Source organism: Phalacrocorax aristotelis, chromosome 3 (assembly GCF_949628215.1).
Source record: "Phalacrocorax aristotelis chromosome 3, bGulAri2.1, whole genome shotgun sequence".
Lineage (NCBI taxonomy): Eukaryota > Metazoa > Chordata > Aves > Suliformes > Phalacrocoracidae > Phalacrocorax > Phalacrocorax aristotelis.
In genome coordinates, this window is record NC_134278.1 from 130,073,678 (window position 1) to 130,101,466 (window position 27,789).

The 27,789-nt window shown below is 46.9% G+C and overlaps 1 protein-coding gene across 4 annotated transcripts; it reads right to left on the reverse strand.

Annotated features, from left to right (window-relative positions):
* Nucleotides 1-369: 369 nt before the first annotated feature.
* On the reverse strand, nt 370-26,227 carry GZF1 (GDNF inducible zinc finger protein 1). Of its 4 annotated transcripts, XM_075089670.1 has the most exons (11): nt 18,976-20,283; nt 16,918-17,859; nt 15,268-15,362; nt 14,864-15,031; nt 14,202-14,359; nt 13,227-13,368; nt 7,769-9,135; nt 5,733-5,827; nt 4,683-4,850; nt 3,259-3,416; nt 370-3,077 (listed from the first exon to the last, which is right to left on the reverse strand). In XM_075089670.1, exons 7-11 carry the CDS (start codon nt 9,112-9,114, stop codon nt 2,721-2,723), a joined length of 2,124 nt encoding a protein of 707 aa, XP_074945771.1. In that variant the 5' UTR covers nt 9,115-9,135; nt 13,227-13,368; nt 14,202-14,359; nt 14,864-15,031; nt 15,268-15,362; nt 16,918-17,859; nt 18,976-20,283; the 3' UTR covers nt 370-2,720. The 4 variants fall into 4 exon arrangements, with proteins under 4 accessions (XP_074945771.1, XP_074945772.1, XP_074945769.1 ...); XM_075089668.1 differs by lacking the exons at nt 370-3,077; nt 3,259-3,416; nt 4,683-4,850; nt 5,733-5,827 and adding an exon at nt 26,143-26,204 and having other exon boundaries at nt 8,225-9,135; XM_075089669.1 differs by lacking the exons at nt 370-3,077; nt 3,259-3,416; nt 4,683-4,850; nt 5,733-5,827; nt 7,769-9,135 and adding an exon at nt 26,143-26,227 and having other exon boundaries at nt 12,785-13,368.
* Nucleotides 26,228-27,789: the final 1,562 nt, after the last annotated feature.

Genomic DNA, 27,789 nt, shown 5'->3' on the forward strand with positions numbered 1-27,789 from the left:
GGGTGAACGCTCGCACAGGAAAGCACTGGCTGATCATTTTACAGCGACTGTCACACCCCTTAATTGCCTGTTGTTCAACGCGTCAGGTGTAGGAAGCTGGAACGCCCCGAAGCAGCACGCTTCCCAGCGCCTAGCTAAAGGTGAGCTCCAAGAAGCCGACCCCGACTCGTGGAAAGGGAAGGTCCAGCCCTGGCTTTCCCAGCGCTGTATTGTCACTCTGGCAGCAGGGCCCAAGGAGGAAGAGTGGCACCCGCCAGCTTCGGCCCCGCAGCAGCACCGAGTTGGGGCTTGCCTCAGTCTTAGTGCAACCACAGTGCTGGGGGGGGTCTGTGCGATAGGCGGAGGGTACAGGAACATTCACCAGAAGGGTCAGGCTTAAGATTTCAGTATTTTAATAAGAACAGTTCATACGAGTAACTCACTTCCGTACATTCATGGAGTACAAAAGGTTCCCTGGCTACAGGTACTAATGCTCAGACTTTAAATATATCTACAAGTGCTTTACATTGGTCATTGGGAATATTAGGCTTCAACAGGAACGTCGTGCTTGAATAAATATTTCAAATATAACCTCTTGGAAGTGTTCTCTTTAAAAAAATTCCCTTTCTATAGATTAAGTTATGATTCCATGGTAACACATCAGGCACCCCTTTAAGGTTCAAAAATAGCTCTGTGCCACGGTTTGGCTGTCTTTATTGCTTTGCCAACCCCTAAGCCTTAGAACTGGCCCTAACAAGGCTTGATTGTGCTTACCTTCACGCTACTGCAATCTTTTTTTCAGAAAGTTTTTCTCACAGCTTCAGCTGAGAAAGTTTCTGTGGAAATACTACGTTAATATGAAAATAAAGAGCAACAGGAAAATGAATTAGAAAAGCTCCACATTTTTACATGGTGGCACTGGGAATCTGGTCCTGAGTTTGAAGCACTAACCATACCAGCAAGTTGCTGTTGATTCAACGCTGTTCCCGAAACCGAGTCACCCCCGTCGGCTGTTTCTCTGTCAGCGCCAGCTACTTCCCTGCGCGGCAAACATCCCAAATCCTCCCAGGCACTCCAGTGAGGTTAATGTGAGGTCAGCCACAGGAACTTTCTCATCCAGTTCAGCTTCAGTGTTAGCAAAGGTGCCCAAGCTTCTGGGAACACAGAAATTGCTGACCCTGGACAGAAACCCTCTCGGCTTTCCCAGCTACTGGCCGGGACTGGGGCAAACAAGGGGCTGGTCTCCCTGGGAAGGGGAGGAGACACTAAGGAAGGCGCTGTCTCTCTGGGTAAGAAACGCCCAAATAGAAGGGTGATTCTCAGAGCGGTGGGTGGTGCTGGGATCCAACCCCAGCGGGCATCGGAGCGTGGGCTGAACGCAAGTCACACTTGGGACCCTGAGTCCCTCTGCTCGTCACCTTTCCTTATTTAAAACAAACAACAAAAGGCGCGGTGCCAGGGTTATTCCACTACAATCAGGAAAAGCCTTTGAACTCTATGTTCGTTCATCACTTAAGGCCTCACTGGGGACCGTTAAACAGACACAAGTTTAAACCTGCCGTTCAGGTTCCAACAGAGCCTTACAGGCAAAGTATTCGCGATCTGGGAAATAAAGGTCTAGATACCTCAAATAGCCCAGTATATTTTTCACTTATTTGCATCTTTGTATCCCATTAGTCCTACGAACCCTGCCTGCCTGCCTCCCGTTTGTAACTGAATTTACCCCTGGAGACTCTAGCACTGGTGGGAATTAGCTGTAGCAGCTCGACAGCAAAACAGTAATTACCTTTTCCCACCGGAGTACTGATGTAAAAGTAGGTCTGCAGTTCTGAGCAACAGCGACGCTGAAGTGACTGTGGAGAAAAGCATTGCTGACCTATCTGAACCAGCAGAAAACAGCCTAGCTACAAGTGACCAGGACAGCGCCGATAAGCTCGCTTTCTACCCTAGCTAGATGTTTTTACAGGAGATGCTTTGGTCTCTTAATTGCCAAGTTATGTGTCGGCTGGAGTGTTAGAAGACAAAGACTGACCGAATGCAGGTGTCAAACTGCACCAGGTTTCACTGAAACGTGGAAATACTGCCACGGCCTGTACAGATGCAGCACTTGGCTCCCACTTCCCTGTTTTGCAACTAGAGAATCAAAACTCCTGGAATGAAACTCTGCATCTTCCCAAAGCCTGCTCCCACTCGTATTCCCGAGGAGCGAGCTGGCTCACTGCTTGGATCTCTGGCAAAAGCAGAGATAAACCAACATTTCCTGGAAAAGCGACTGAGCAAAACTTATTTTATCTATGAATTTCCACTGGGGAAAACGCAATTCACTAAGCTACGAGGCTGAGAAACACAACGTCGTTTCTCTTGATTGTACGTGTGTCATCAAATCAACTGGAAATCACACTCGCACCTTCGTTATAACCTAGCTGAGTACAGGTGCTCGCTCTCACTGCAGGCCGGCTAGAGCAAACAAGCTGAATGACACCCTTTTAATTGTAGAGAACAAACGTCCCGGGACTCCTGCCTCCTCTGCCCCCACCCTGCTGTGGTGTCACCCTGCCCTACCTTGGGGAGATGGAGGTGGATAATGAATTGTTTGAGGAAATTCTGGAAATCCAGTGCATGCCTTTCACCTCTAGCCCTGCTTCCTTGCAATAGCTTCCCCTGGTTCCCTCAGCAGGTTACTGGCAAAGTCAAAGGACTATACAAAGGGTGCAGCTTAAACTGGAGTCACAAATACCCCATTACTCCATATTCACCAGAGCGTGAAGCTGTGGCTGAATAGAGTCTGTCTGTGTATGTAGCACTGTCAGCTCACTCAGAGTGGTGGCTATAAGGGCTTCCTGGGGTCCTGGAGTCCCGTCCGACTTACAGTCTGTTCCCGTGGCAGAACCGTTGTCGTGCAGCGCAGTCACGCTCCCCGGGACAGCGGTCAAGCTTTGATAGTGGCCGTTTTCAGAGAAAGACAGCAGCTTCTCTGGTATTTTAGGTGACACATCATATTCTTCGTCAGGAAGCTCCGTTTTGTGACCTTCGTCATTCTTAGATGCTCCTTCAACAATGACAAGGAAGGACTTCCAGGGGGTGTTTTTATCGTGTATCTGAAAAGAAAATAACCAAAAACCAGAAGGTTGAACAGGCAACTGTCCAGGAGGCACAAGCGTGGACCCAGCTCACGCCTGACTCTGGTAGAACAGGCCTCTCTCTTCATCCCGCACAACTGCCCCAGAACTAGGTCGGAAGGCTGCAGGGCTACGAGGCAGCGGGATGACAGGCTCTTACCGAAGTGTGCCGGCGGAGGGTGGACTTGTCCGTGAAAGTTCGGCCGCAGGCGTTGCACATGAAGGGCTTCTCGCCGGTGTGTATTCGGTGGTGACGCTGCAGCGCGTTCAGCTGCGTGAACTGCTTACCACACTGGTCACAGCAGTAGGGTCGCTCACCTGAAAGCCGAGCACAGTGTTAAAGCGGCGGTGTTACGCATGCTGCTCGCTGGGGAGCCTCACGTAACCCCTGTGCTTCATGACACGATAAGGCACACACAAATATCTTCAGAAAAAAACCCAAGATGTTTTCAGAATTCTCACAGTTGGGTAAATTTTGGCACATCTGGAGGAAGCAGGTGCTTACAGGGTAAGGGCTAGGCCCATAGCCTGCATAAATCTGTGCAACCACTGAAGCCTCCACATTTTTTACACATATTTTCCATCAGCAACTGAAGTCCTGTCCCAGAATACCAGTTTTCCTGTGTACAAGGTACGTTCCGTGAGCGTGAACAGCAGAGCTGCCCATAACCACTACCCATAATCAGGATGCCCCCTGCTCCTCCCGCAGTAACACCTCGCCAGGCACACGGATTCAGGAAGAAGGAGCGAGGCACGGCAGTCAAACAAGAATTTTGTTAACAGAGAATATTGACAAGGATGCTTGGCGCTGGGTAAGAAATAGTGGGATTTACTACACGGTGGAAGTAACGTGAGTATTTGCAACCCGCTGTATTGCTGAATAACGTGGACTTTGAGAGAGCGGGTAAGAAAACTTAAGAGAGAAAGCCTGTCTATGATTCCATGGGAGGGATGAGATTTAGAGCTAGCCCTGGGGAGAAACCAGAGGCTGCGGCCCCTCTAAAGAGGCAGGGTAAGAGAACGTAAAAAGAGAGAAACGCTAAGGTTGCAAAGAGTGAGAGTGACCATTCTCTTGTCTTTCCACGCTGACACAAAGCCTACGTGACACCGACAGCACCACTTGAAAGTCAGTGCTACTGTACCTGTGGTCACTGCTTTCTGCTCAAAAGAACCCCAGAGGAACAGGTGGGAATAAAACAGACACTGAAGAGAAAATCCAAGCAGGAGAGAACGCAAACATGCAAGGTGAGCCATCAGCACTCCGCAGGGCTTTGCTCAGAGCTAAAACAGACATAGCTCTTTGGTCACTAACAACCCTGGCAGCATGATGAACAGCATCTGCATAGCTCTTGGGAGTATTTCAGAGAACCGCTGTAACTCGGTAAGGAGCACAGGGAGTACTACTAGGAGCAGGGAAGTGGATGAAAGAACATGCTGCATCGAGAGTCAAAACGCGCATGCAGGGTAGGAATTAGAAGTATTGGGAAATCAGAGCTGAGAAGGTCCCTGTCTGAATTACGCAGCTGGGAGGCCTACGTCTTTAAGTCATGGTGGTTTGTTCCAAACGAAGAGAGCACCTCCTACCTGTGTGAACTTTTATGTGCTGGTAAAGCGAGTTCCTCTGTGCAAACGTTCTGAAGCAAACTTCGCATTTGAACGGTTTGGATCCGGTATGGATTCGATTATGGTGTTTCAAGTACTCCTTAGAGGCAAAGCTCTTCCCGCATGTTTCACACATGAAAGGCCTTTCCCCTACGGCAAGGGTGAAAAGGAGAATTAAACCAACGTAGCATCTGAGAATGCTCTTAAATAAAAAAACTGAGCGCTGTTAGTCAGACCCACACACCAGCCTCACGGAGGGTCTGAACGGACCACAGTGACAGCAGAGACCTCCGCGTAAGGCACAGAGCTTTCCTGGGAGAAACCTGCACGAGCCTCTCTGAGCGCAAGGGCAGCCACACCTATCGGACAGCACACTAACAGCTCTGCGCAGCAGACGAAAAGCCCAGGGAGATCTGCAGCTACCAGTCCTCTCGCCATCTTTGGAGCATTCTGGCTTACTCTCATCATAAACACAACGCTGCATGCCTCTGATGAAAGGCCCCCACCTGTAAGCAGCCAATTTTGGTTATACGTGTCTCGAAAAGCGTTCTTGGAATTATATTCCATTGTAATTTAATGTTTTCTATCTACATTGAGTTACAAGTTACTGGCAGAAGGCAGACTGTTTTAAGACAGATCAAGGCGAGATGCGTGTAAGGACTGCACACAACTCACGGGCGGTACGAAGGGCTGATCCAAAACACCAATTTACACCACAAAGGATACCTGGGAGGAGGACACGTGCTTTTTAAAAGATCAGAATAAGTCAAGAGAGCTGTTTTATATTCCTCAGGCTAACTGTTCCAGACTTATGGGAACTCCTTTTCTCTTTAATCAGCAACAACTTCTCACTCTGCTGTCTGCCTATCCACCTATAGGAACCTTTCTTGGTAAGATCGTGTCTAGGGATGAGAATATCTCATTTTATATTAAAAACAGCAGCAACAAAGCACTTTCTGAATGAAAACAAGATCTCCCAGGTTCACAGCAGGCCTCCTCCTATACACAGTGCATTGCAGAAGAAAGCCTTACCTGTGTGACATCGCTTGTGATATATAAGCATGTGATTCTGAGTGAACCTGGCGCCACACTCATCACAGACAAAAGGTTTTTCACCAGTATGGATTCTGAAACGAGAAAGCAACATTAAAGCACCGAGGTATACCCCTTTCCTTTGCAGCACAACACGAGTTGTCTTTACTTTGTGGCTGCTCGCTGGAGAGCGACTGTACGCCTGCGCAGGATTTTAGTGTATTTTATAAACACCTTCAGCTGGGCCGGTTTCTGCAGCGCTGCTGCTATTGCTCGATCATGCTCATGCTGCCACGAGCAAGGCCCAGGTCAAGAAATTTCTTCAGGGTAAAACCAAATTTTTAAAGGTAAAAGTTGCATAAAGTTTAGAAAACTTGCCACCCAGATAGACAGGCTGAAAGGAAAACGTCACCACCATTTAGGATCTGAAGTACAGCAGGTATCTTTATGTTGCTGACGCTATCAATAAAATATTCCACACAGAACCTGAGTTTTGTGTTCCCTGGCACACTGCTCTTTGCGAGGCCATCGAGCCGAGTCACTGGCTACCCTGGAACAAGTGGCAGGGAAAGAGCAGAATAAAAAGCTGCCACTGTTACACAGTCAGTTTTCTTGCTGCTGCCCCAAGCCTGTGGTACCATCTCCCCAGGAAGGCTGCGTGCACATGAAAGGCAGTTTACAGAATCGCTGCCTCTGCCAGTTTACTCTAGATTAAATTTTTGAGCCCATGTACACTTCAGGACTCTTTTGAATAGTATTGCAACAACACGGCCAACGGAGGCCAGTTTTTGTGGTGATATACGTCAGCAGGAAGAGCACGGATGTAAGAATATATACAACAAGATGAGACATTCTCACCACAGACTGTCACGATACACAAGTTAGGACAACACTGAGTTTCCAGCATTCAACAAGGTTATTGAATAGTCATAGCGGGACACAATGGAGAGAAACTCCGCTAATGCCAAACCCTCATTTTTTAAGCAGCACAAAGCAGTTACTTGCAGTTAGGAAAGGACACATGACGAGACAGAGATGCCACACAGCTGCATCAGCAATGTCACAGGAGCACTCTAGCAAAAGTGATGCTTCTGGATGTGCTTTCTACCACTGGGAGCAAACCCGCTGGCTTCAAAAGGGGCAGTACAAAGCAAGCAGCGGTTCATGAACCCTTCCACCTTGGAGGAAACGCCACCTAGGAATACGCTGACGCTGCTGCCTTCTCTTTTTGGATCCAAGTAGTAGCACTTCGGGATATTTCTTCCATACCTCCCTCATCACGCTTACTCCCTGGCAATAATCTGAATTTTGGTTGTGGATGACTGCTTTGGTAGACTGATAAAAGCAGGCTAAAGCACTGAATAGTGACAATTTTTGCCTTGATTTAAAAAAAAGTCTCCCCTGTGAACTTTCAAGACAGTGGGTTTGCACCTCCACCTTCGAGTCTTGCTGCAATATAAGTGCTACAACTGATTCCATCAGCTCCGTGTGGGTGCCCTCGGTGCTTCACTCACCTCCAGACAGTGACGTGTCAGCCTGTTTCTAGTCACACACCAGTTGTTTCTATGCTTAGCACCCAAATCTGGTGTTCTTGAATTTAATACACAGCCAAATCTTTTAGGAATATTTTCGTCCTTACCACATAACTTTTCTATCTAATATAAAGAGGCATCAAATTAGCTGAAATAATTACACACCTAATCCTACATATAATTTGGTGCGGGGGCTGCTTTTCTCATGTGAAACATCCCATTGACTCTTAATAGGTCTACTCCCATGAGAAAAGTTAACTGTGCGCTTCAGCAGTGGCAGGCCTCAGCCCATGCACCTCTACTTTGGCTCAGAGAAAACTACAGCAACTCCCTTAACCTGAAATGTGGGGGGGGGGGTGGGAAAAGCAAGCTATGAAAAAAGGAAATATGGAAACTTTCCAGTCCCTTTTTACATCCCCACTTCACTTGAAGGCTCAAGGTGTGCTCCAGGGGATTCTGCTTCTCCCCCCAGAATCTAACAAGGCCAGTTAAGTCTGTTCATACCTCATGTGTGTTTTAAGTGCAGAAGGCTGAGAAAATTTAGCCTCACACTCTGTGCACCCATAAGGCTTGTCGCCTGTATGCGTCCTTTCATGGAGCCTCAAGGCAGTTTTGGAGCTCAACCCCTTTCCACACTGTTGGCACTGATGACGCTCCCCACCACCCTCATGAACCTGGAGAATGTGCCTCTTGACGTCCTTCTTCCGCTTGAACTTCTTACCGCAGAGCTCACAAGGGAAGTGGCGCTCACTGCTGTGGACATGGCGCTGATGGCTTTTTAGGTTGCACCGGTTGGCAAAGGTCTGACTGCAGGTTTCGCACCGATAAATTATTTCGGCTGCAATGCCGTGGCTGTGCTTTATGTGCTTGAGGAAACTTTTCTCGTACAGGAATTCCTTCTCGCACGTGCTGCACTTGAAGTTACTGCCTCGTTTCTTTTTATCCTCTTCAGATTTTTTTAGGTTTTCTTCCGATTCAAAGTTGCCATCGCATTCTTCGCTTTCAGGTTTGACGTTGTTCTCTGCTTGCTCCTCCTCTCTCTCCGTATCACACATATCCTGATCTTGAGGATATTTGCTTTCTTCAACAGCAGCCTCTGCGTTCTTCTGCTGCTCTCTTAGCCGCCTCGTGTATTTCTTCTTCGGGATTTCCACAAATACTTTCCTCCCAGCCAGCCTCCCGCTTGCCCTTCTGATTTTGGCGTAAGGAGGCTTCATCATTTCCTTCTTTTTGTCCATTTTCTCTTTCGATTTGGTAGCCGGCATATCAGGAGACATTCCATTGCTGGGCCTGCCTCCTGGGGAACCTGGAGGATCCAGAGGACAGCCTGCCCGGTCTGCTTCTGCCACAGCAGCTGCTTTGGACTCAAGCAAAATGCTCGGCTGGGTAGCGCTCTCTTCCTCAGAGTTCTGTGATTCTGAGAAGTTTTGCAACTCCAACAGCACCGATTCAAGCATCTGCTTCTTTAACTGAAAGCAGGTTTCCGAGAGGTCCAAGCACTTCAGCTTTTCGGCTATTTCTAGCATACGCTGCACTCTGTCTTCTTCCACTTCTACCTTAGCAGTGTAGACAAACTCAAGAAAGGAAGCAAAATCAGCAACCTGGACCTCATTCAAGAACACATTGGTCCTTGGGCCATCCACGCCCTTCTCGTTAAGGAACACCTCCTTGAAAAACTTGCTTGTTGCTGCCAAGACAGCCTTGTGGGCAACAAACTCTGCCCTGACACCTTGATACTCCACACTGACAGTCACGTCGCAGAGGTGGCCCAGGAGACGCAGCTGATGCATTTCATTCAGTAGGTTGATAGGAGAGGACTTGGATTCCAGTAAAACTGCATTACTTTCCATCTTTCTTCTCTCTGCAAAAAGCTGTTAACAACACCGCATGTTAGCTATTTGCACAGAAGCTAAGAAAAAACCTCAAAGATTTCAGCCGCCAAATGTCATGGCCAGACTTTCAAGAGCGCTTCACTTCAGACTTAAGCGCTTAAGGTGCTCGAGCTTAAGAGACCAGACTTTCAAAGGAGCGTTGTGAAAAGCCTGGCTGGAAGCGCAGATGTCGAGAAGCGTTACCCTAAGCGGTGATATCTAAAACCGTGCCACCAGTCGTGCATAGAGATTTTGCTGAAGTTCATTTGAGTTTAAATCTCAACCATAATTTTACCTGAAATGCTAGAGACTATTAGAACCTGTAATAGGGACAAAGCAAACAGAGGAAGATCAAAAGACATGTTTTCATTAAGACGTATAGAATTAAGAAATTATTCTCACTCCTAATTGGGCAATAAGAGGAAGGTAAGATTAAGTAAAAGTTAACTGCAGTCTTAAATAAACACTTTCTTAAACAGGCTTTCGAGATAAGACTTTTAAACAAGACTCGGATAAAATTCCAGATGCTTAACCCACCAATCACAGGAGACTGCATAATCACATTCTCAAACTGTAAACCTAAGAAATCATAAAGCTTCCTCAAAGTGTGGTTTTTTTTTTTCTTTAAATTAATCATTCAAAATGGACTTACAGCCTCTATTTTTGAATGCCCATTTGTAGCCTTACAAGGGCTTCACCATTTCCACTGCCGTTCAGGCTATGCCTCGTTTCCAAGTAATGTTTTAAGCGGCTCCAAAGTTCTTACAAGAACTGAGGTGTTCGGTTTTGTTTTTTTAAAGAAAACATTTGCTCCCAGAACAAACAATATTTCTGTGAACTTTGAAGGTTCTCGGAGCAACACCCCCCCAACCTACTGAGTTTCACCGAGTTCCTAACAACTACGTATGCATGCATTTTGAATCTGAGGAATTTCTTTCCCTTTCCTAAAAGGTAACAAAGATTTCTTTCCTCTGTACGTGCTCAGGCACAGCACGCTTGCAACCTTTTATACATGGGATGCTAGAAGACTTGCTCAGAAGGATATATAAAAAAACCCAGTGTACAAACGGAACAAAATCTACGCTGATAGAAGCCATATTAAGCATGAGAGGCACAAGAATAATATTTGTTGCATCAGAAAGAGTTTCTCTCTCTCCTCCCATAGAGCTATAAACTCAAATTTTAGTCCATACTCATTTCCACAAACCCAAACTTAGACTCACATCCCAGTACAATTCTCTGTTAAAACAGTTTTGATAAAACGTTTTCAAGAAACTAAAACGGAGAGCTGCAGAACACACAGATTCATGGAGATTATTAGTAGCCATGTAAAATGAATGCTTCGTAGACTTGATACCATGCAAGGCAAAAAGCCACAGGGAGCCCCTGCCCTAAGGGGTTTACAAACAGGGCAGACAAGACCTGAGGGAAGTAGAATCATTTCCCGAACCTCACACTACAAGCAAGCAGGAGAATGGGGAACACAATCCACCACGTGCACCCAAACCCCTACCTTAGAGTCTACAGAAACAGATTATGCTCAGAACCAAACCTTTCCCACCTCCTAGCCTTTGAATCTTCAGCTCAGTAAGCAAACTCTTAGGATTTAAATAGTCCCGTTAGTGTTATTCTGACAGATACCTAAAACCCACCATTACCGAGTTACACTTACTACACCTAAACCAAAAGACCCAGGAAGGGGCTAAAGAACCAGCTGTGCCAGCTCAGAGCTCAGCACACGTCTCGAACCACTGCCCACTTTTACAAGCAAACCGCAATGCTAGACTTCAGTTTTGACAGGAATTTTATATGGAGAACGACACGATTTGACTCCCGACCGAAAAGCTTACTCTTAGAAATATGCATAAAAGATGATGTTGAAACTTTGCTTCCCTTCTCCACAGTCACTCTGCGATTTTTTTTCTTTCTCCCAGTTATAGGACGCACTGGCACTCCTGGTATTTGAGAAGGAATTAAGCAAAGACTCACTGAATGCTTTATCTGAAACAATCAGCGATGTAAAAACACTACTCTGTTTCCCCCCCAATACAATTATTTTTGAACTACTTATCGTGTTATTTCACAACTATCCATCTATTTTCGCTTTGAGCGCACAGCAAGAGCTGTGGTTGCTCGTAGACAACAGCGATCCCCAGCAGGAAACAAGAACCGAAACCACAAACTTCTCCCACTGGGGTGAACGAGCTCCTGACCGTACTTGGCGAGCTGCTCATTTCAGGAGCTGACCACAGACGCATGCGTTAACAGACGCATTACACCAATTCCTTTTTTTTCTTAAGGCTGCAGAACAGAAACCTCCTCTTTTTCCCCCCTATAGTATTTGCAGAATCAAAAGCCACTGCGAAAATACACCGCGGGCTCCCGTTGCTAGCCTTCTGCTGGTTTGGAATTTGTTCAGAGCAGAAGGAGGGTTAATCTGACACATACAGTAAGATACGTTGTGAGGGCTTTTCATTACCACTCCTGTGGCAAGCATACTGAGCTGCTGAGCGCTGGGCTGGCACAATGTCTTCAACAGAACTATTATTTATTCATCTTAAAAAAGAAAAGGCCTGAAAATCCACAAGCTGAGCCTGCTCACCAGGACTAGCCTGCAGAACTGGGGATCTAATAAAAGCAACTCTTGCACACAGTCAGCCATTATACACTGTGAGCGTGTCCCCTTCCAGGGGCAAAACAAGCTGAAAAGAGATAAACGGAAAAGCCAGCTGGATGTCACCGAAGTGCTTGAGGACCCACAAGCCTGGCTGTTCTGCACCAACAACTCCACGCAGTTTAGTAAGACGCTACCGCTGTACACCCACGCGCCTCATTTAGGGTTGTCCCAGCTATTTAAGCTGCAATAACGGCACCACCACGACGGGCACAGTCCGTGGGGCTGCAGCACAGGTTACACCCGTGAAGCGAAGGACAGCACGCTGCAGCAACCGCCCAGCCCGAGTTGCGGGTGACAGCCCAGGGGACCCCGAAAATACCCCGCCGTCCGGCGCCAGGAGGCCCCTGCACGGGAGGAGGATGGGGTATCGCCCCATGCTTCCTCATAGCTCGCGTGGGAAGGCCGGCCCCCCTCCTCCTCCTCCCTCGCCCCAGCGGCCCCGAGCCGGGCCGGGGGAGGGCTGCAGCCCACACGGAAGAGGCGGCCGGAGGGGTGGGAGCCGGCGTCTGGGCCCGGCGGTGGGTCTGCCCGCTCCTGCTGAGGGAGGTCCCTCAGGAGGGGTGAGGGGCCACGGCGGTCCCGGGCCGCGTGGGGAAGGGTGTGGGCCGGCGGCCGCGGGAAGGCCGCCCGCCGCGGGGACGGCACGGCAGGAGGGAGGGACCCAGCCGCCCCACTCACCGAGCAGCCCCGCCGGGCCGGGTCCCGCCGCTCCGCTCCTCACCCCGCAGCCTCCGGGCGGGCGGCGGCCGGAAGTGCTGCCGCGCCTTAGCCCCGCCCCTCCGCCCTGACAAACGGCCGTTGAGCCGGCGGCGGCGCCGCCGTGACGCGAAGGAAGCGGCGTCACGCGGCGCGACGGGCGTTGCTAGGCAACGTCCCCCCCGCCCGTGGGGAGCACCACGTAGAGAAACACCCCCGGCTTCGTTCTGACCCAATTAACTAGTTTTTACAGTCAAATCTATGCAAATACGTCAGTTCGGGGATGGATGGCCGCTCGGGCTATGAGCGCATCTTTATTAATTAACAAAAAAAGCACTAATTTACAGCGACAGCACCGCCCCGCCCCTGCACACACACGCCTTTCCCAGAGAGACGCGTCATCACTCCGTAATAAATAAAACTCTGGCCGGATCTAAAAGAACCTAAGCAGCATAAACACTTTCAGCCAGAATCACGAACGCCTCTCCTGTGAGCGCGGTGCCCACGCGAAGGCGATACCGCGCTGCAGAGCCTCACGGGGCGGCTGCCACCGATGTCCGACTCAGCCACTTCTGACCTGGAGCGACCGTATGGTTTCCTGGCAATAACTGACATTATAAGTATAACAGGGAGGGATTGGCGTCCTCCGTGTTACTAACGCTAGATGGCACGTGTTCTACTTTGTTAAGGAGAACGCTTTCTGGTTTATAAAGTTTACCTTGGTCAACTGACCAAATTGATGGCGCAGAGTCTTCACCCGCACAGGCTTCTGAAAATGTCTCTATTTTGGACCAATTATGGTCTTTTTTGGTTGTAAGATCTATCAAGAAACTTCTCCAGTGAGCATTCCGGTCATGTATCTAGAAGGGGAAAAAAAAAGGGGGGGGTAAAACAATTACATCTGAGTTTTTCCTAACAATGACTTCAATAACTGAAGATTTAACCCTGTGCAAAATCAAACAGTATCAGGGTTAACTCTGTGATACCGTGCTCAAGTGCAAAAGCTGAACTCTTGAAGTGCACTAACAAGCCTGTTTTGCCAACTCGGCACCGATTTTCTGGCTCTTCCAACAGAGGGCAGAATTTTAGCATACAGGCAAACATTGACTTCAAAACTTGCATGAGAAAAACCCGTATGTTCTGTCTTAGCAGTTGCTTCAACGACCTGAAAGTCTCTGCAAACAGCTAAGCCTGGCAATCCAGTTTTCAGCATATCGCAACACTGGAAATGCATAAAATCATCTGCAACAGGAAGACATTATAAACCATTATGTTATGGCCTCTGTGTAGGAGGCTTAAAAGGCTGCAGAGACTAATAACACAAAATGCAGTACTGTTCCTGTTTTAAGAAAAGGCTTAAATCAATAAAAGGCATTTTAAATAACCACCGTCTAAGATTAGATTTGCCTCCTGAAGACAACACAACTAGCTGGGAGGTGACTGGTTTGATAGCCAGCAGTGGGAGCTGCTGCGCCGCTGGAGGAAAATTCTGCACGCTTCAGAAATACATTTTTAAAAGCCGTCTGTAGCTTTCCTATCCCAAGCCTAATATTCATTCTTCTGCAATGATTTTTAATACACATCAGAACTTAAGCACCAACGTGAACCCTCACTAAGCCAAAAAACTTCTCGCAGTAGTTAAACAGCACCGCCGCAGTTTGCCTGCCCCAGGGACACCCGAGGGGCAGCGTACCGACACATGTCTGCGCAAGGTGGACATGTCCGTGAAGGTTCTCTCGCAAGCCCTGCACTTGTACGGCTTCTCCCCGGTGTGAATGCGCTGGTGGCGCCGGAGAGCGCCCTGCTGGGTGAACGTTTTCCCACACTGTTCGCAGAAATACGGACGGGTCTCTAAACAACAACAAAAGCCAGGAAGCACAGGGTTAGGAGGCAGGTTTCTTTCAACCTTGACTTCAACAGACAAAAAGCGTAAATAATTATTACAAGATCGATATCAATAAAGCGGTGTATGTAGGAGACATGCGCTTGAGGCCCTGGGTTTTAAGGGTGCATGATAAATGTTTCTTGGCTGCAAAGGAAAGCGTGAGATCAGCCCCCCAGTCTTGCAAGGGGAATAGCAGCAACTGCAGCCGCTCTCTGCTCCAACGTTGTTCAGCAGAGCAGAAGAGGCCTCAGTCTTCTGGGCAAGCCTCATCTGACACGATACAAGATGATATCATGCCCTGTTTAACAAGTCAGGATCAGTAAGAGCCCTGCTTCCCCTCATCACCTCATTCAAGTTGCTTATAAAAGCAGTTCCAGAATAAAATGTCACCATCCCAACTGGGAAGTACTTCAGACCCAAGCTTCCAGTGCCTTTTATTTTCCCAGCCCTAGTTCCGTTTGTTTTGTTACCTGCATGGACGTTGCTGTGCTGGGCCAGCGAGGCTCTCAGTCCAAACGTCTTCCCACAAACCTTGCACTTGTAGGGCTTAGCGCCCATGTGGCATCGTTTATGGCATTTCAAATACTCGTTGGTGGCAAAATGTTTTCCGCACACGTCGCATTTAAAAAGGCGCTCGCCTGAGTAAAGAGAAAAAGACATTCTGAATTCTTTCAGCAGAATTTGGTTCTTCAGAGTTGGTTTTCAAATGTCTTCCTATCACTGGTAGTTCCTTCCAGGTACCTGAAGTCTCTTCTGTGAGTTAAAAAACCCAAAAGCATGCACCTCTTTCAAATCCCAACTAGCAATTTCTAGCAGCATAACAGGAGGTGATGGGAGAAACCAGATGGGAGGAAGAGAAGCATTTAATGCCTACCTGTGTGGGTCCTTTTGTGGCCAGTGAGTTTGCCTTTATCAGCAAAGCAAGCCCCACAGTCCTCACAAATATATGGCTTTTCCCCTGTATGGGACCTAAATGAAGTGAAATACAAACGAGTACTAATAAATGAGCTTTAGTAGCGCATTCTTAAAACAGTATATTTGAAATCACATACTACACACACACTGCAGGCAGCATACTTCATTTTTTAAATGAAGCTGAAAAAAGTACACTCTGCTAACTCAGGAAAGGGCGTGTTTACGGCTATAGGTGCTACACTAAAGCACTAAAATTCCCATGTAAGGTTTTACCTTTTCCTCACTCCCAGGCCCTACAAACTCCACCTTTCTTTCACACGTTATCACCTACGGTGTAAGCTCTGGAAGGAAGAAGGCAGGGAAGATGAACAGCTGCTGCTGCGCTAGAGACTGCAAGTGCATCCAGACTGTCCCAGCACCACGCCAGCAGCAGATCTTTTGGGACACTGCGGGCCACATTCTTGGCTTCCGCAATCCTGCCGTCTCACATCCTCTGGCCTGCAAACTTTAACCGGCAGGATATTCCCATTTTTAAGACAAAAGTCACTAAAGTCAGTCAGGCAAGCAGTGTTTCCGAACGCATGCTGGACATCTGATTTTAAACTAGCTCAAATCAGAAAAAGTCCGAGCCTAATGTTTGGTCTTAACACTGTGCTGACTTCCCTTATTCCAACCCAAACAGTACAATGTGCAAAACATGGATAATTTTGAGTTGTCAGGCAAAATGCTGCAAGTATGAGGCAGGCGGTTACCCAAGACAAAGCCCATGAGTCACTGTTTTGTTGCAGTCACACCGCATCTTACACGCAGCGCAGCTCTGCTGCGTTTCAGCCAACAGGAGATTACCCTGTTGTTTCAGATATTTTGCTGGTCCTGAACCAGTACACCTCACAATTTTTTTACATCACCGTAGGAACACTTAGGAGACAGAAGAAAGCTACTGTCCCCATCATATCAGTCCACGTTCTCTAGTAACAGGATTTCTCTCACCTAGTTTAGCCCTCCAACAGTTAACCTCCTCTTATAAGCTATCTGCTATACTCCCTGTTTGGAGAAAAATGGGAAATTCCATGGAATGATTCACCCTCTCCTGAGAGAGGAGACATTTAACATGGACCCCACCAGAGAGCAATTCATCCAGTCTAGCTCCAATGACTACACAGGGAGCCCAGATGGGAAGTCCAGCTTTTGTATTGCATACAAGAAATGAAATCCCGCACCAAGTGACTTGCTCGGGGTGACAAAGAGCGAGCAGGGCTCCACATCTGGGTCTCTGAGGTCCCTGACTAATTCTTCAGCCTGTGCTACTTTTCATCAGTGGAAGCCATCATCTTATTTTGAAGACTGTCTCAGATGACTGGCTTTTGCTTACAGCTTCAGATAGACCACCTCTTTCAAAATCCTTACTAAAACTGATGCAATGACCACCTGCAGACAAAGCCGTTACGTAAAACAATTAATCACAGCTACTACAGAACAAATTCTATCCCAGTGTTCCTGTTACGAGGACACGCAAGGAGAATGACTCAGAACTGGGAAGTCAGAGGAGGAAAAAGAAGCGCTGGGCATGCAGGGAGCGGTAACGGGAGAAGCAGTACTGTAGGCTGACCTGGTATGGATCTTAAGTTGCGACGGCTGAGCAAATTTTGAATGACAAATGCCGCATTCATAAGGTTTTTCTCCCGTATGCGTCCGCATATGAAACACGAGTGCTGTTCGGGAGCTGAGGATCTTCCCGCAGACAGAGCAGAGAGGGCGTTTAACTCTGCCTTCATGCTTCCGCATGTAATGTGTCCTCACATCTCTCTTTCTTTTGAAAGTAGCATTGCAAAGGGTGCAGGCAAACTGCCTTTCTTCCGTGTGAACGCATGCTCGATGCTCCTTCCAGCTGTTGTAACTAGCAAACGACTTGCTGCAGATGTCACACTGATAGACTTTACCAGGCAAGCACTGATGGACGTCTCTGCAGTGATCCACATACTTTTTCCGGGAAACAAACTGCTCGTTACACTTATCGCACGTTATGACATAGGCAGATTTGTTACTCGCCCCACTTTTATTTACCTTCTTTATTTTAAACAGTTCATCTGATTCTCGCTCTTCACCATCCTTTTCATTAGAGGACTTATCATCCTCATCGTCTTCCTCAGTACAGACCTCCTCATTATCTCTGCTGTCTTCAACTTCTGAACACCCCACTTCGTAATCTCCCTCTTCCTCTCCCTTCACGTTCATTTCACCTTCATCTTCATTCCCTTCTTCCTCACTCATTTTTTCACTCCTTGCTTCAGCTTCCTTATATTTCCGCTTCCGCTCTTCTCGCTCGTCACTGCGGTCTGCTTCAGTAACGGACGAACCCCTGGGTTCTGCCTCACAACTTGAGGCCTCTTCGCGCCTCGCACACTTCCGTCGTTCAGCCTCTGATGTCCCAGCCCAGGTCCCTCCATCAGGATCTTTGACACGGCTTGTTGCGTTTGGTCTGCGCGCAGGCGGAACTACCATCCAATAGACGGGCATAAGTTTCCTCTCTTGCCCGGACTCATGGATTTTTCTGTTAAAATAAACAAACAACAAAGCACCGTTTCAGTTAGTTTAATTGTTTCATTTCAGATGTGTTTGCCTTGGAGGAAGAGTCGTTTCCTTTTAATTGTTCTTTGTACCATTTAAGAAATTAACAGCGTGTTTGGAGAGCTGAACAACAGGGAAATTTTATGTAGGGTTGGACCAGATGATTAAAGAAAATTAAAACGTCTCAGTTCATCAAGGATGGAGCCTCTCAAGTATACATATTTGCCATCTCACTAGAAACACAGGATGGACTCTAATTTTTCCTTCAAGGCCATGGTGGGCAGGATAAGGAATGATGGCCTTAAAACAAGGGAAATACTGATTAAATGCCTATATGGAAAATAAAAACAGACCCCCTTGCAAGCCATCAACTGCAGCAGTTAACTCTACTTATCGCTACTCAGGGTGTGGAACAAGCTATGTCGCTGCACTTACGACTTATCTGGAATGTTTTTTTGTGCTACTGAACTATGAACAAATTTTGACATTTTTTAAAAGGGAAGTAGAGGTCCAGTAGAAAATCACCTATCTCCTGCACCACATGGGCAGGGCAGGGAGACGTTTGACATGTGCAGTGGCTTTTGCAGCTCTGGAAACTACTGTGCAATTTCAACATCTTGTTTTCAGTCAGGCAGCGCTTAATAAGAAGCTCATGCTACCCAGCAAAATAGCATGCAGGACGTCTGGCCCATGAAAACTGTACTAAAAAGCACCACAATGCCCTAATGTTTTGTGAAACGGGCATTTTCTTGTGCATTTTAAACGGACCCTGACTATTTTGAGGCTCCTCTTTAAAAACCCAAATCTGAGGCTTCCAAAATCACCTAAGAGATCTGGTTGCACAAGTCCTCTTTCACTCAACAGGAAACATTTGCCTAAATTCCCAGTCTGGGAGACCTCAATCCAGTAATCCAGACCGAGAGCTTGATGAGGTCAATGGAAAAAATCTGTCCCGATTTCAACACACTTCTGATCAGATCCAAGGAATTGTAGAACTAAAGCAGCGAGGACTTCAGGAACGCTTTTATCCTGGCGCACCAAGAGAAAACACATTTTCCTGCGCACGCAAGGACACGCGCACACACAGAATATGCTGTACCTTACATGAGTGTTGTAAGCAGACTTCTGAGCAAAGCTGGCAGGGCAGTGTTCGCACTTATAAGGTTTCTCCCCGGTGTGCGTTCGTATGTGGACTGTCAGGCCGCACTTGGAACTGATGACCTTGTCACAGTAGGGGCAGGCCTGAGCATCCCGCTTCTTCTCATGCACCCTGCGGATATGGTCGTTTATGTCCTTCTGGCGCTTAAACCTCTTGTCACAAAACACGCAGGAGAAGCCATGCTCATTACTGTGAACGGTGAGGTGGTGCTGCTGGAGGTTCTGGTGGGTGGAGAAGAGCTGCTCACACGTGTTGCAGCTGTACTTGACCGCCAGATTAACGTCGTGCTTGAGCTCCATGTGCGACTGGTACTGCTCGATAACGCGGAATGATTCGTTGCACTTCTCGCACACCATCTGCGGCAAGACTTTTGCCACGTGCCGCGGTGATTTCCTACGTTCGGATTTACTGGCAAATTTGGAAATTAAACTGTTTTCATCTTCCCACTCCTCAGGCAGCGCATTCCCTATGATTACGCAGGCTTCTTTTGACTCAGCCTGGCTTGGAAGAGAACAACTGTTCTCGTTTTCCAGACAAACTATATCCATACTGAGTCTGTTTCTGGTATCTGTCTTGTTACATTTCGGGAGCTTTGCTGTCCTGGATTTCGGTTCTGGAAAAGCAGCATCCTCTTGCTCCAGCCTTGCCGGTTGGCCTTCAATTAGCTCATAGCCAGCCAGCAACTTTTTATGTTTTTGCCTATCCCACAGTTTCCTCTGCACGGGTATTGCCACAGCTTGGGAAGAGTTACTCCGTTTGCGTTTCTCCTCTTGCTGGATGCAAGTCCACTGCGGCCTGCTGTTTTCACATAGCTGACCTTTCAGATGGAGGCTCAAATCTAAACCCTTCCTGCCCTCTGCTCTCGCTTCTTCACAAATGTCAAGCAAATCCTTGCATTCAAGTCTTTCGGCTATTTCTTTCATCCGTTGCAGTTTTTCCGCTTCAATCTCCACTTCTGCAGTGTAAACAAACTCCAGGAAGGAGGTGAACTCTTCCGTGTAAATGTCTTGCAGAGTCACGGTGCAATTCTTGGTGTCCAGCATCTCATCGTGCAGGAAAAGCCCCTTGAAATAGTTGCTGGAAGCAGCCAAGACAGCTTTGTGAACCAGAAACTCCTCCTGGATTCCTAGATGTTGTGTGTGAACTGTCACATCACAGAGGTGACCAAACTGGTACAGAGAATGCAGTGCCCTCAAGAGGTTGGGAGCAGCGACCTTGGATTTCATGAGAATTTTCTTTTTCTCCATCCTGCCAGAAAAAACAGACAGATGTTTGAACGCTCGCTCTCCCTCCTCCATGAGCTATCTTTTAATTCACATAAGACATCAATCACTTAACAAAAAGCTCACTAGAGATCCATGTCCTAATTCCTAATTTACAAGACCTGGTGAAGACCTCAAGGTTACTTAATTCAGTACAACCATCATCAGCAAACACACTTGGTTTATTACAGTCATAGATTCAGATTCACACTCTAGGATAACACTTCGGAGCAAATATTCTGTAGTGCAGATGGTAACACTAATGAAATAAAAGTAACATGATTGGCCCAGCTCAATAATAAAACATTTTTCATATAAGCACTTTTCAACAGTAGCGGTCACAACAATATGCAGCAGAAACAAGCATCTCTCCCCACCCTTCTCGTACCAAGAGGGAACTGAACCATAGCAAGTCACTTCACTTCCAATTTTTTCCAAGCTGGTGTTGAAACAGAGCCAGTGTTTTCACAGTTGCACCAGGCTCCACTCACTGGGCCAGGCAACCCCTTGTGCCAATGCAGGGGGATAGATCTTTGGATCTGGTTCAGTTTTGTTTCGGGTGGGTTTCTTCCCCATGTAAACAATCGGAGGAGTTAATAATGACAGTTAGCAAGCTTCCATTTTATTTGGCCACTTAAATAATATACAGGAACGAACTATGTACCTAGAAGTAGCTACGACGTTTTTCAGGAGGTAGTAGTGTTTTATTTGAAAAATATTTCAAAACCACGCCTTCCCAATCAACAAACAGAGGGGTCAGAAGTTTTCTGACACTTTCAGAAGGAACGGTTTGTGTTTCCCCACCATCTCAGGAGACAGACACTAGCTGTCATTACAGTAAATCCGATACCTGAGAACTCTGTGGCTTTCCTGGCTCAACCCGCACATAACACCCGTGCTGCTGAACAAGAAGTCACATTTACCCTTGCCCGTAAAGCACGACAACGATGCTGTCAACCCTACTGAGGTCCTTAGATGCTCTGCTCTGATCCTCTAAGCTGATCTTCCTGATCTAGCATAGTTTTAAAATGTCTGTTGTTTAGCACATGCATACAACGGCTTTGTAACCAAGGGAAGAACATTGGGCCAAAACACACAGACAAATCGGCTTGTTACTGCTTAAAGGCTCCGTTTAAGCTTGGCTTGCTGTGCTTCCCTTTCACAGTAATAATGGTTGGCAGAATACGACACCAAACTGTACTTTCACTTCTCATCTAAATTATGTTTGACATTATATTAAATACATTCCTGGCAGATGTGAACTGTCTGATTAGGTAGATAAATGTGTCTTCAACATAAAGTACCAGGAAGTTGAATACAATACATAGCTTAGAGTGAATAGGTTTGAATAGCAAGCTTAAGAGATAGCTTTGAGAACACTCTTCCTATTACAAGCTACCACAGTAAGCACTGCAGAGGATAATCACCTTCTAATCTGCAAGACACAAGTCATTCAATGCCTGTGATGCCCCAAATAACGTTTTAAAAATTGCATTTAAAGGTTTAAATTGATTTTCTGATGATCCCCCAGTAAGTGCCACTGGAACACACAGAGCTACATTCATAGGAAACAGACAGGGCTTCTACTAGACATAAAACGTCTGTAAACTTGAGTTATGCAGAATCTCAAATATTTGTACGTAATCAGGGGTTTGATCCCGAGTACTCGATGAGCTCCTGTGAGCAGTCCCACCCCAATCCACAGGACTGCTTGGGATCTCAGCCTTCTCACCTAGCTGGTGCAGAACCTCCGCAATCCTCACTGCCAGCGAGGTCAGAGATGTTTACTCAGAGAAAAGAAAACAAAAACATGACTACAGGAAGAATACTTAGGAAAAGTAACTAGAGGAAAGAGACCAACAAACCACCTGCTGAAACATCCCACAGAAGCTAGAAATTGAGTGGGGGGATGCGCAAAATAGCATCGTCTAAATTCTGTCAGAAAAGGACTGCTCGCGTCCAGACTCCTACAGATGTTCAACAACTATCACAGTGTCTGCCTTGTGAATTCTGGCCAGCAGGCATCTTTAAAATGCTCCTGACTGAACATCTGCCAACTATTCCCTACCAACAATCACCAGTTATGCAGAGACATGACCCTAACAGCTCCTACAGCACGCTTGCAGGCTGCAGGAGGAAGCGCAGATCCAGAGGTCGATACCTATATTCAGCCCACAAATTCACAAAAGCTTCCACTTAATCTGTCCCTTGGCTTGCCCTTCTTAACATTTTCCAACAGGATATCCTTCTTCATTTCTGTGCGAGCTGACCCCAGCGTTGCGAAGCTCACTGATCAGTAGCGCTTACAGAAATCAATGAGCAGAGCGTGTGCTAATTTCCTCCTTCTGCTTTTTAAGATCCCCATCTGCGATAAATTCTCGATACGTGCTCCCATGTGTGCTCTACTAACACTAATATCTGATACCAAGCCAAATGGAGAGGTTTGTTCCAACATCACCTCTTTAGTTCAGCTGGTTCTAGATTAAATCAGCCCAGAAATAGTTTACTGAAATGTCTTTCCAATGAGAAACGCCACAAATTAACCAATTCTTACATGTTTTTTTTTCTTCAGAAAAATGAGACTGTACTTTTGGTTAACAATTTGGAGAGGAAACTGATCTTTAGTTGTCTGAACTGGTGCTGGATACAGTTTGTTTTCATGTTTTACAGTTTCATGAGGTTGAGAGTAGAACACAAGGTTTCAGGGGTATAAAACAGCGTGTAAGATTATACCCCCCCTCAAAAAAGTTGCGGTAACAGAAGATTTCCAAGTATTTTGCTTTCATTTTGGGGGGTAAGGAAGCAACTTCTTATCCCCAATGATTAGAAAAGCTATTTTCTCCTTAATCTTTAAGCTTCATTAACACTTACTAAAAAGATAAGATTCTTAAGGAATTCCCATCCACGGCAATGGGAACACAGATGACGAACATTGCAGTAAATCATCGAGTTACTGAACCAAAGAGAAGGACATATTTTGTTCTAACTGCCGGCTAATGTTGGCTTGAAATAACCACCAGTAAGTGAATAAGAAAAATAATAGTAACATCATTAATGGGTTTAATTCTATCCCTCTATTTACGAACACAGGGCACCGTGGTCTTCATAATCCTAACTCCGGCTCCCAACTGCATCCGTAAACCCAGCATTCCCAGAGCCGCACCCCGTCTCTCTTGCTTTCCAGCGCTCCAGCCAGCCCAAATCTCAACAGGGTTGGCACTTCTCTCTCCTGCTCAACTGCAAACATGCCACCCCAGCCTGGCCGAACAAACTCCCCAGCAGCGACGCAGGGCTGTCACGAAGGCAGAAAAAGCGTGAGGCAGCAGGAGGAGCGCGCTCTGCTGCGCCGCAACCCCTCTGCTATTTTCTGACACCCTCAGAAACCCTCTCGGAGCTGCTCCTGGGAGGCAGCAGGGTTCACAGCCCACTGGAAGACAGACATGACTTGGGGGTCATCGTGAACCCGTTACCGCTTCTGAAACCGGGAAGCAAAAAAGGAGCTGGTTAGGGGCCAACAGCCCTAACAAACGTCATTCCGCTGTACCCTGAAGCTACTTGTGAAAGCAAGTTGCCAGTCCCCCAGACACTGACTTCAATGGGAATATTTAAACAAAACCATTTTTTTTCCCCACGTGTTGCATTTTACAGGTTTGCTTGTAACTTCTTTCAGCCTTTTCCCTGACAATAAGGGAATAAATGCTTTAAAGAATTTGCATATATGCAAGATTTACAGAAAATGTTAGCCTAACAGAACCACCGCAAAAGCCAAAAGGTATTTCAATTCAATTACAGTTCCTGATAAGGCCACTAGAATAAGCACAACTGTTTTAAAAAAAATAAAGCCTAACAGTGGCTTCCAATCCCCAAGAAGAGATTTATATTTTCTCTGTGCCTCAGCGTTTGTTTTTTTTTAATGATGCAGCAACACAGTCAAGAGCACCCCTCTAATGCAGGACAACTAACACAGTAAACAAAGACATTTCTAGGAAGGACAGGAAATATTTCTACAACATCATTGTTTCTTGGACTTTCACTGTTCACATCTACTTTGCAATTTCCAAGGGCCAGAGCCCTAAGTGGTGTGATACGGTATAGCCCTTCTAAAGTGAAGACAGCAAAGGCGCACTGATTTGTACACCCAAGTATCTAGGGGAGAAAAACCCAATAGGTCAAAGAAATTGAATTGCATGCTTCTCAAAAATTCTGTTATTTCAGATAAATATACCCGGCTTTTTACAAAGTATACATAATCATTGGTTGCTTGATTATCCCCAAGCCTTTTCAATTAGATCTTAAGTTTCTATTCAGAGAAATGATGAGGAAATTCTTCCTTATTTTCCCAGGAAGGGTTCCTTTAAACTCTCTGTAGCTGCACATACGTGTACAACAAAGGGCCCTGACAGCGATCAAAATGAGAACCCTTGAAATGTCAATGGTGTTAGGAAAAAAGAAAAAAAATAGTGCTGGTATGCTCTTAGTCATCTTTGTCCTCCGCAGAAACTGGCCAAATATCTCTTGGAAGTGCTGGTATGGCTGCTCCTCTCGATGCCTGGGCTACCACTTGGCAAAATAAGACCAACACGGGTAGATCATAACGCAGTGCAACACCCCAGATCCCGACCGATAAAATGAGCAGCTCAGGAGATCAGATTAAACAACCAGAACTGCAGTACAACAGGCTGAATACTTAAGAGCACACAAACCGCCCTAAGCAAAGGGCAGTAAGGCTTGTTGCCACAGATGCGTAAGACCTAGCTCCAGTCCTCAAACGAGCCGTGCCCATAATATTTTTTTTCCGATCTTTTGCTTTGTTTTTTTTTCCTGTAAAGTCAAGTAAGTTTTGCCTATCTTAAAGAGAAATTGTGATGATAAAAACACAGTAATATTAGTGAGATAATAAGCTAACGTAGGTGAAAAAAAGCGTTATGAGGACGTAAGTAACAGCTAGTTACTCAGCTGCATCCATCATCTAGAAAACTAAGCTTATTTATGTAAACTCCCACATGATATAGATACATCAAGTCAGGTATGTCAGGACAGCGAGTGAATAGCAACAACTGTACCTCCCCTGCCACAGTCCCTGGCCTCTTTGTGCACTGCTGGCTAAGCTGAGGAATTGCCATCCAGAATGTTCCGATTTATCCTCCAACAGGCTGCTGGACAAATTCCTCTAAGAGTCATTTAAGGTTGTTAGGTTGGGTTTTTTTTTAACCGTACAGAACTTTGATTCTTCCTTTACTAAAAAATGTTACTTTTGAGACGCAACTGGAAGTGCTCCTCACACGAGGAAATCAAGGCTGACCACGCTTTCCAGGTGGACCAGCACCAACATGCACAATCCCACCTGGAAAACACCATGCCACAATTCCTTATGCTGCTGACAAATCACGGTTACAATAACCTTCTGGTTTTTAGCATTTACTTTGTGCAGGCAATGGATTTCTACGTGCATATTGGCCTGCAGGTGCACAGGTCCCTCCAAATGCTGTAAGGACATCCGAAACCAAGGATGTTTTTCCTGCTGCTTGACGACCGCGTGCCTCCCATGCCCTCACAGCATGGCGGGCAGCCAGGGCGCTGCAGAACCAGCGTGGAGACATGGGGCCGGCCGGCTGTCACCCACCACCCACACATGGGACGGGTGGCACCCAGGGACGCGGCAAGGCCACCCCACGCCCCGCTCCCGGGCGAGGCCTCGCCGCCCGCCACGCCCGCTCCTGAGACGTCGAGGCCCTGCCTGCCACCCCCAAGGATAGCAGTCACCACAGCCGGGCCGCCTCCCCGCAGTCCTCCCCCGGAGTGCTCCCCCGCCGCCCGGCCCCTCACGGCCCCCGCCCGGCCTTACCCTGCTCCCGCCTCCGCCGCGCTCCTCCCGCCCGGCCACCGCCCCCGGCCGCAACCACTGCAGGGCCCCGCTGCCCGAATGCAACATGGCCGACCCAGCTTCGCCGCATCAGCCGCATGGCTTTCGCGGCCATCTTGAGTGAGGGAGGCGGCGGTCAGGCACGGGCAGCCATCTTGGGCGCGGGCAGGGGCCACGCGCAGCCGAGTCGCCGCACTCGCTGAGGAGAGGCGCTGCAGGGGACGGTCTCCTGCCAAAAACCTCGAAATTGCTCAAAATTGCAGACAGGCGTAAGTTTTACCCCATTACTTGGAGTGCCTCCCGCTATGGTATTAATTATTTCCTCTCACGAAACTGCAGCATCTCCCACACACGCACAAACAGAGGCCCTTGGTCAGGAATATTACAGCGTGCCAGGCTTTGCTTGTGCCTATCCACATAGGCCAGCCCATAGGTCTATTTTGTGGAGGGTACCCACCTCAGGAAGAGGAAAATCTCGGCTCTCTGTGCAAGTCCTGTGACAAAAAGGGTTTTCCCGTGAGGAGGCGAGCCAGCTATGCTCCAGCCTGACAGCAGATCACGTTTCAGAGCCGATTCAAGCTGGCTACCAGGGCTCGGTTCCCTCAGGTGCTGTACACGACCGTCCCTCTACATCTCCAGGCTGGACTACACTTAATACTAAAATTAACAATTTCTGTGGGGACTTTGTTTTTCCAATGATCCATCCACATCTTCACTTGTGAAGAGTTGCTTGGAAAAAAAGAAACCATAAATTTTCATAGCTTCTGCTTAGCTGTTTCCACAAAACTGAAAACAATTTCACATCAAAATAGTTGGTTTTCACATTCACAAAGCACAGTGTTTAATCAGGTTAAATTGCTCGTATTACCAGTGGCTGTCTACAGTGGGTTTGTTCCCCAGACACAGTAGATGCCTTCGCTCATGTTACAGCCCAGTTTGCTCTGCCAGCTAGATCCAGCTCCTCACCATCTCCCAGTATGGATGCTGGTGGGTTATTTTCAGTGTTAAGAGAAAGGTTAACAGGAACTAACTTAAGGGTCTGAACTGTGGTGGGGTAATCTGGGCTTAGGAGAAGCACAAACGGGATCTCACCTCTCCCAGAATGGCTGTTCCAGAAGGACGAGCCGCTGTTTCTCACCGGTGACCCTGTATCACTGTCATTTATCACATGCAAAGATTTTAAACAAATGGATGGGGCAAGTCACTCTATGTATTGCCAAGTACTTAAGCACACAAATCTTGTTTCTGAGACAAATGACAGATAAACTCCTCCTTGGAAACTTTTTTTTTTCTTAAGTGCAGGTTTTAATCTTCAAATTTTAATGGCTTGTAAAAACGGTCAATAATGATTGTAATTCCTCAAGGTAATGTAAAATAAATTCCTCCATTAAAAAAAAATCAGGGAGAGGCAGACATTGTGGCAAGTTATTACACTGTTTAGCTTTCTTTTCTATACTTCTATCACACAAATTTGAACCTAGATTCTATAATTATCAGGCTGCTGGCCAAATGTTGGAAAATGTTCACACATTTATGGGAGAATAAGAGTACTGTAGGAAAGACAGAATAAAAATAATTAGAATAAAAATAACTAGTGCAAACGTAACTTGCTCAGACTCACACAGGCCG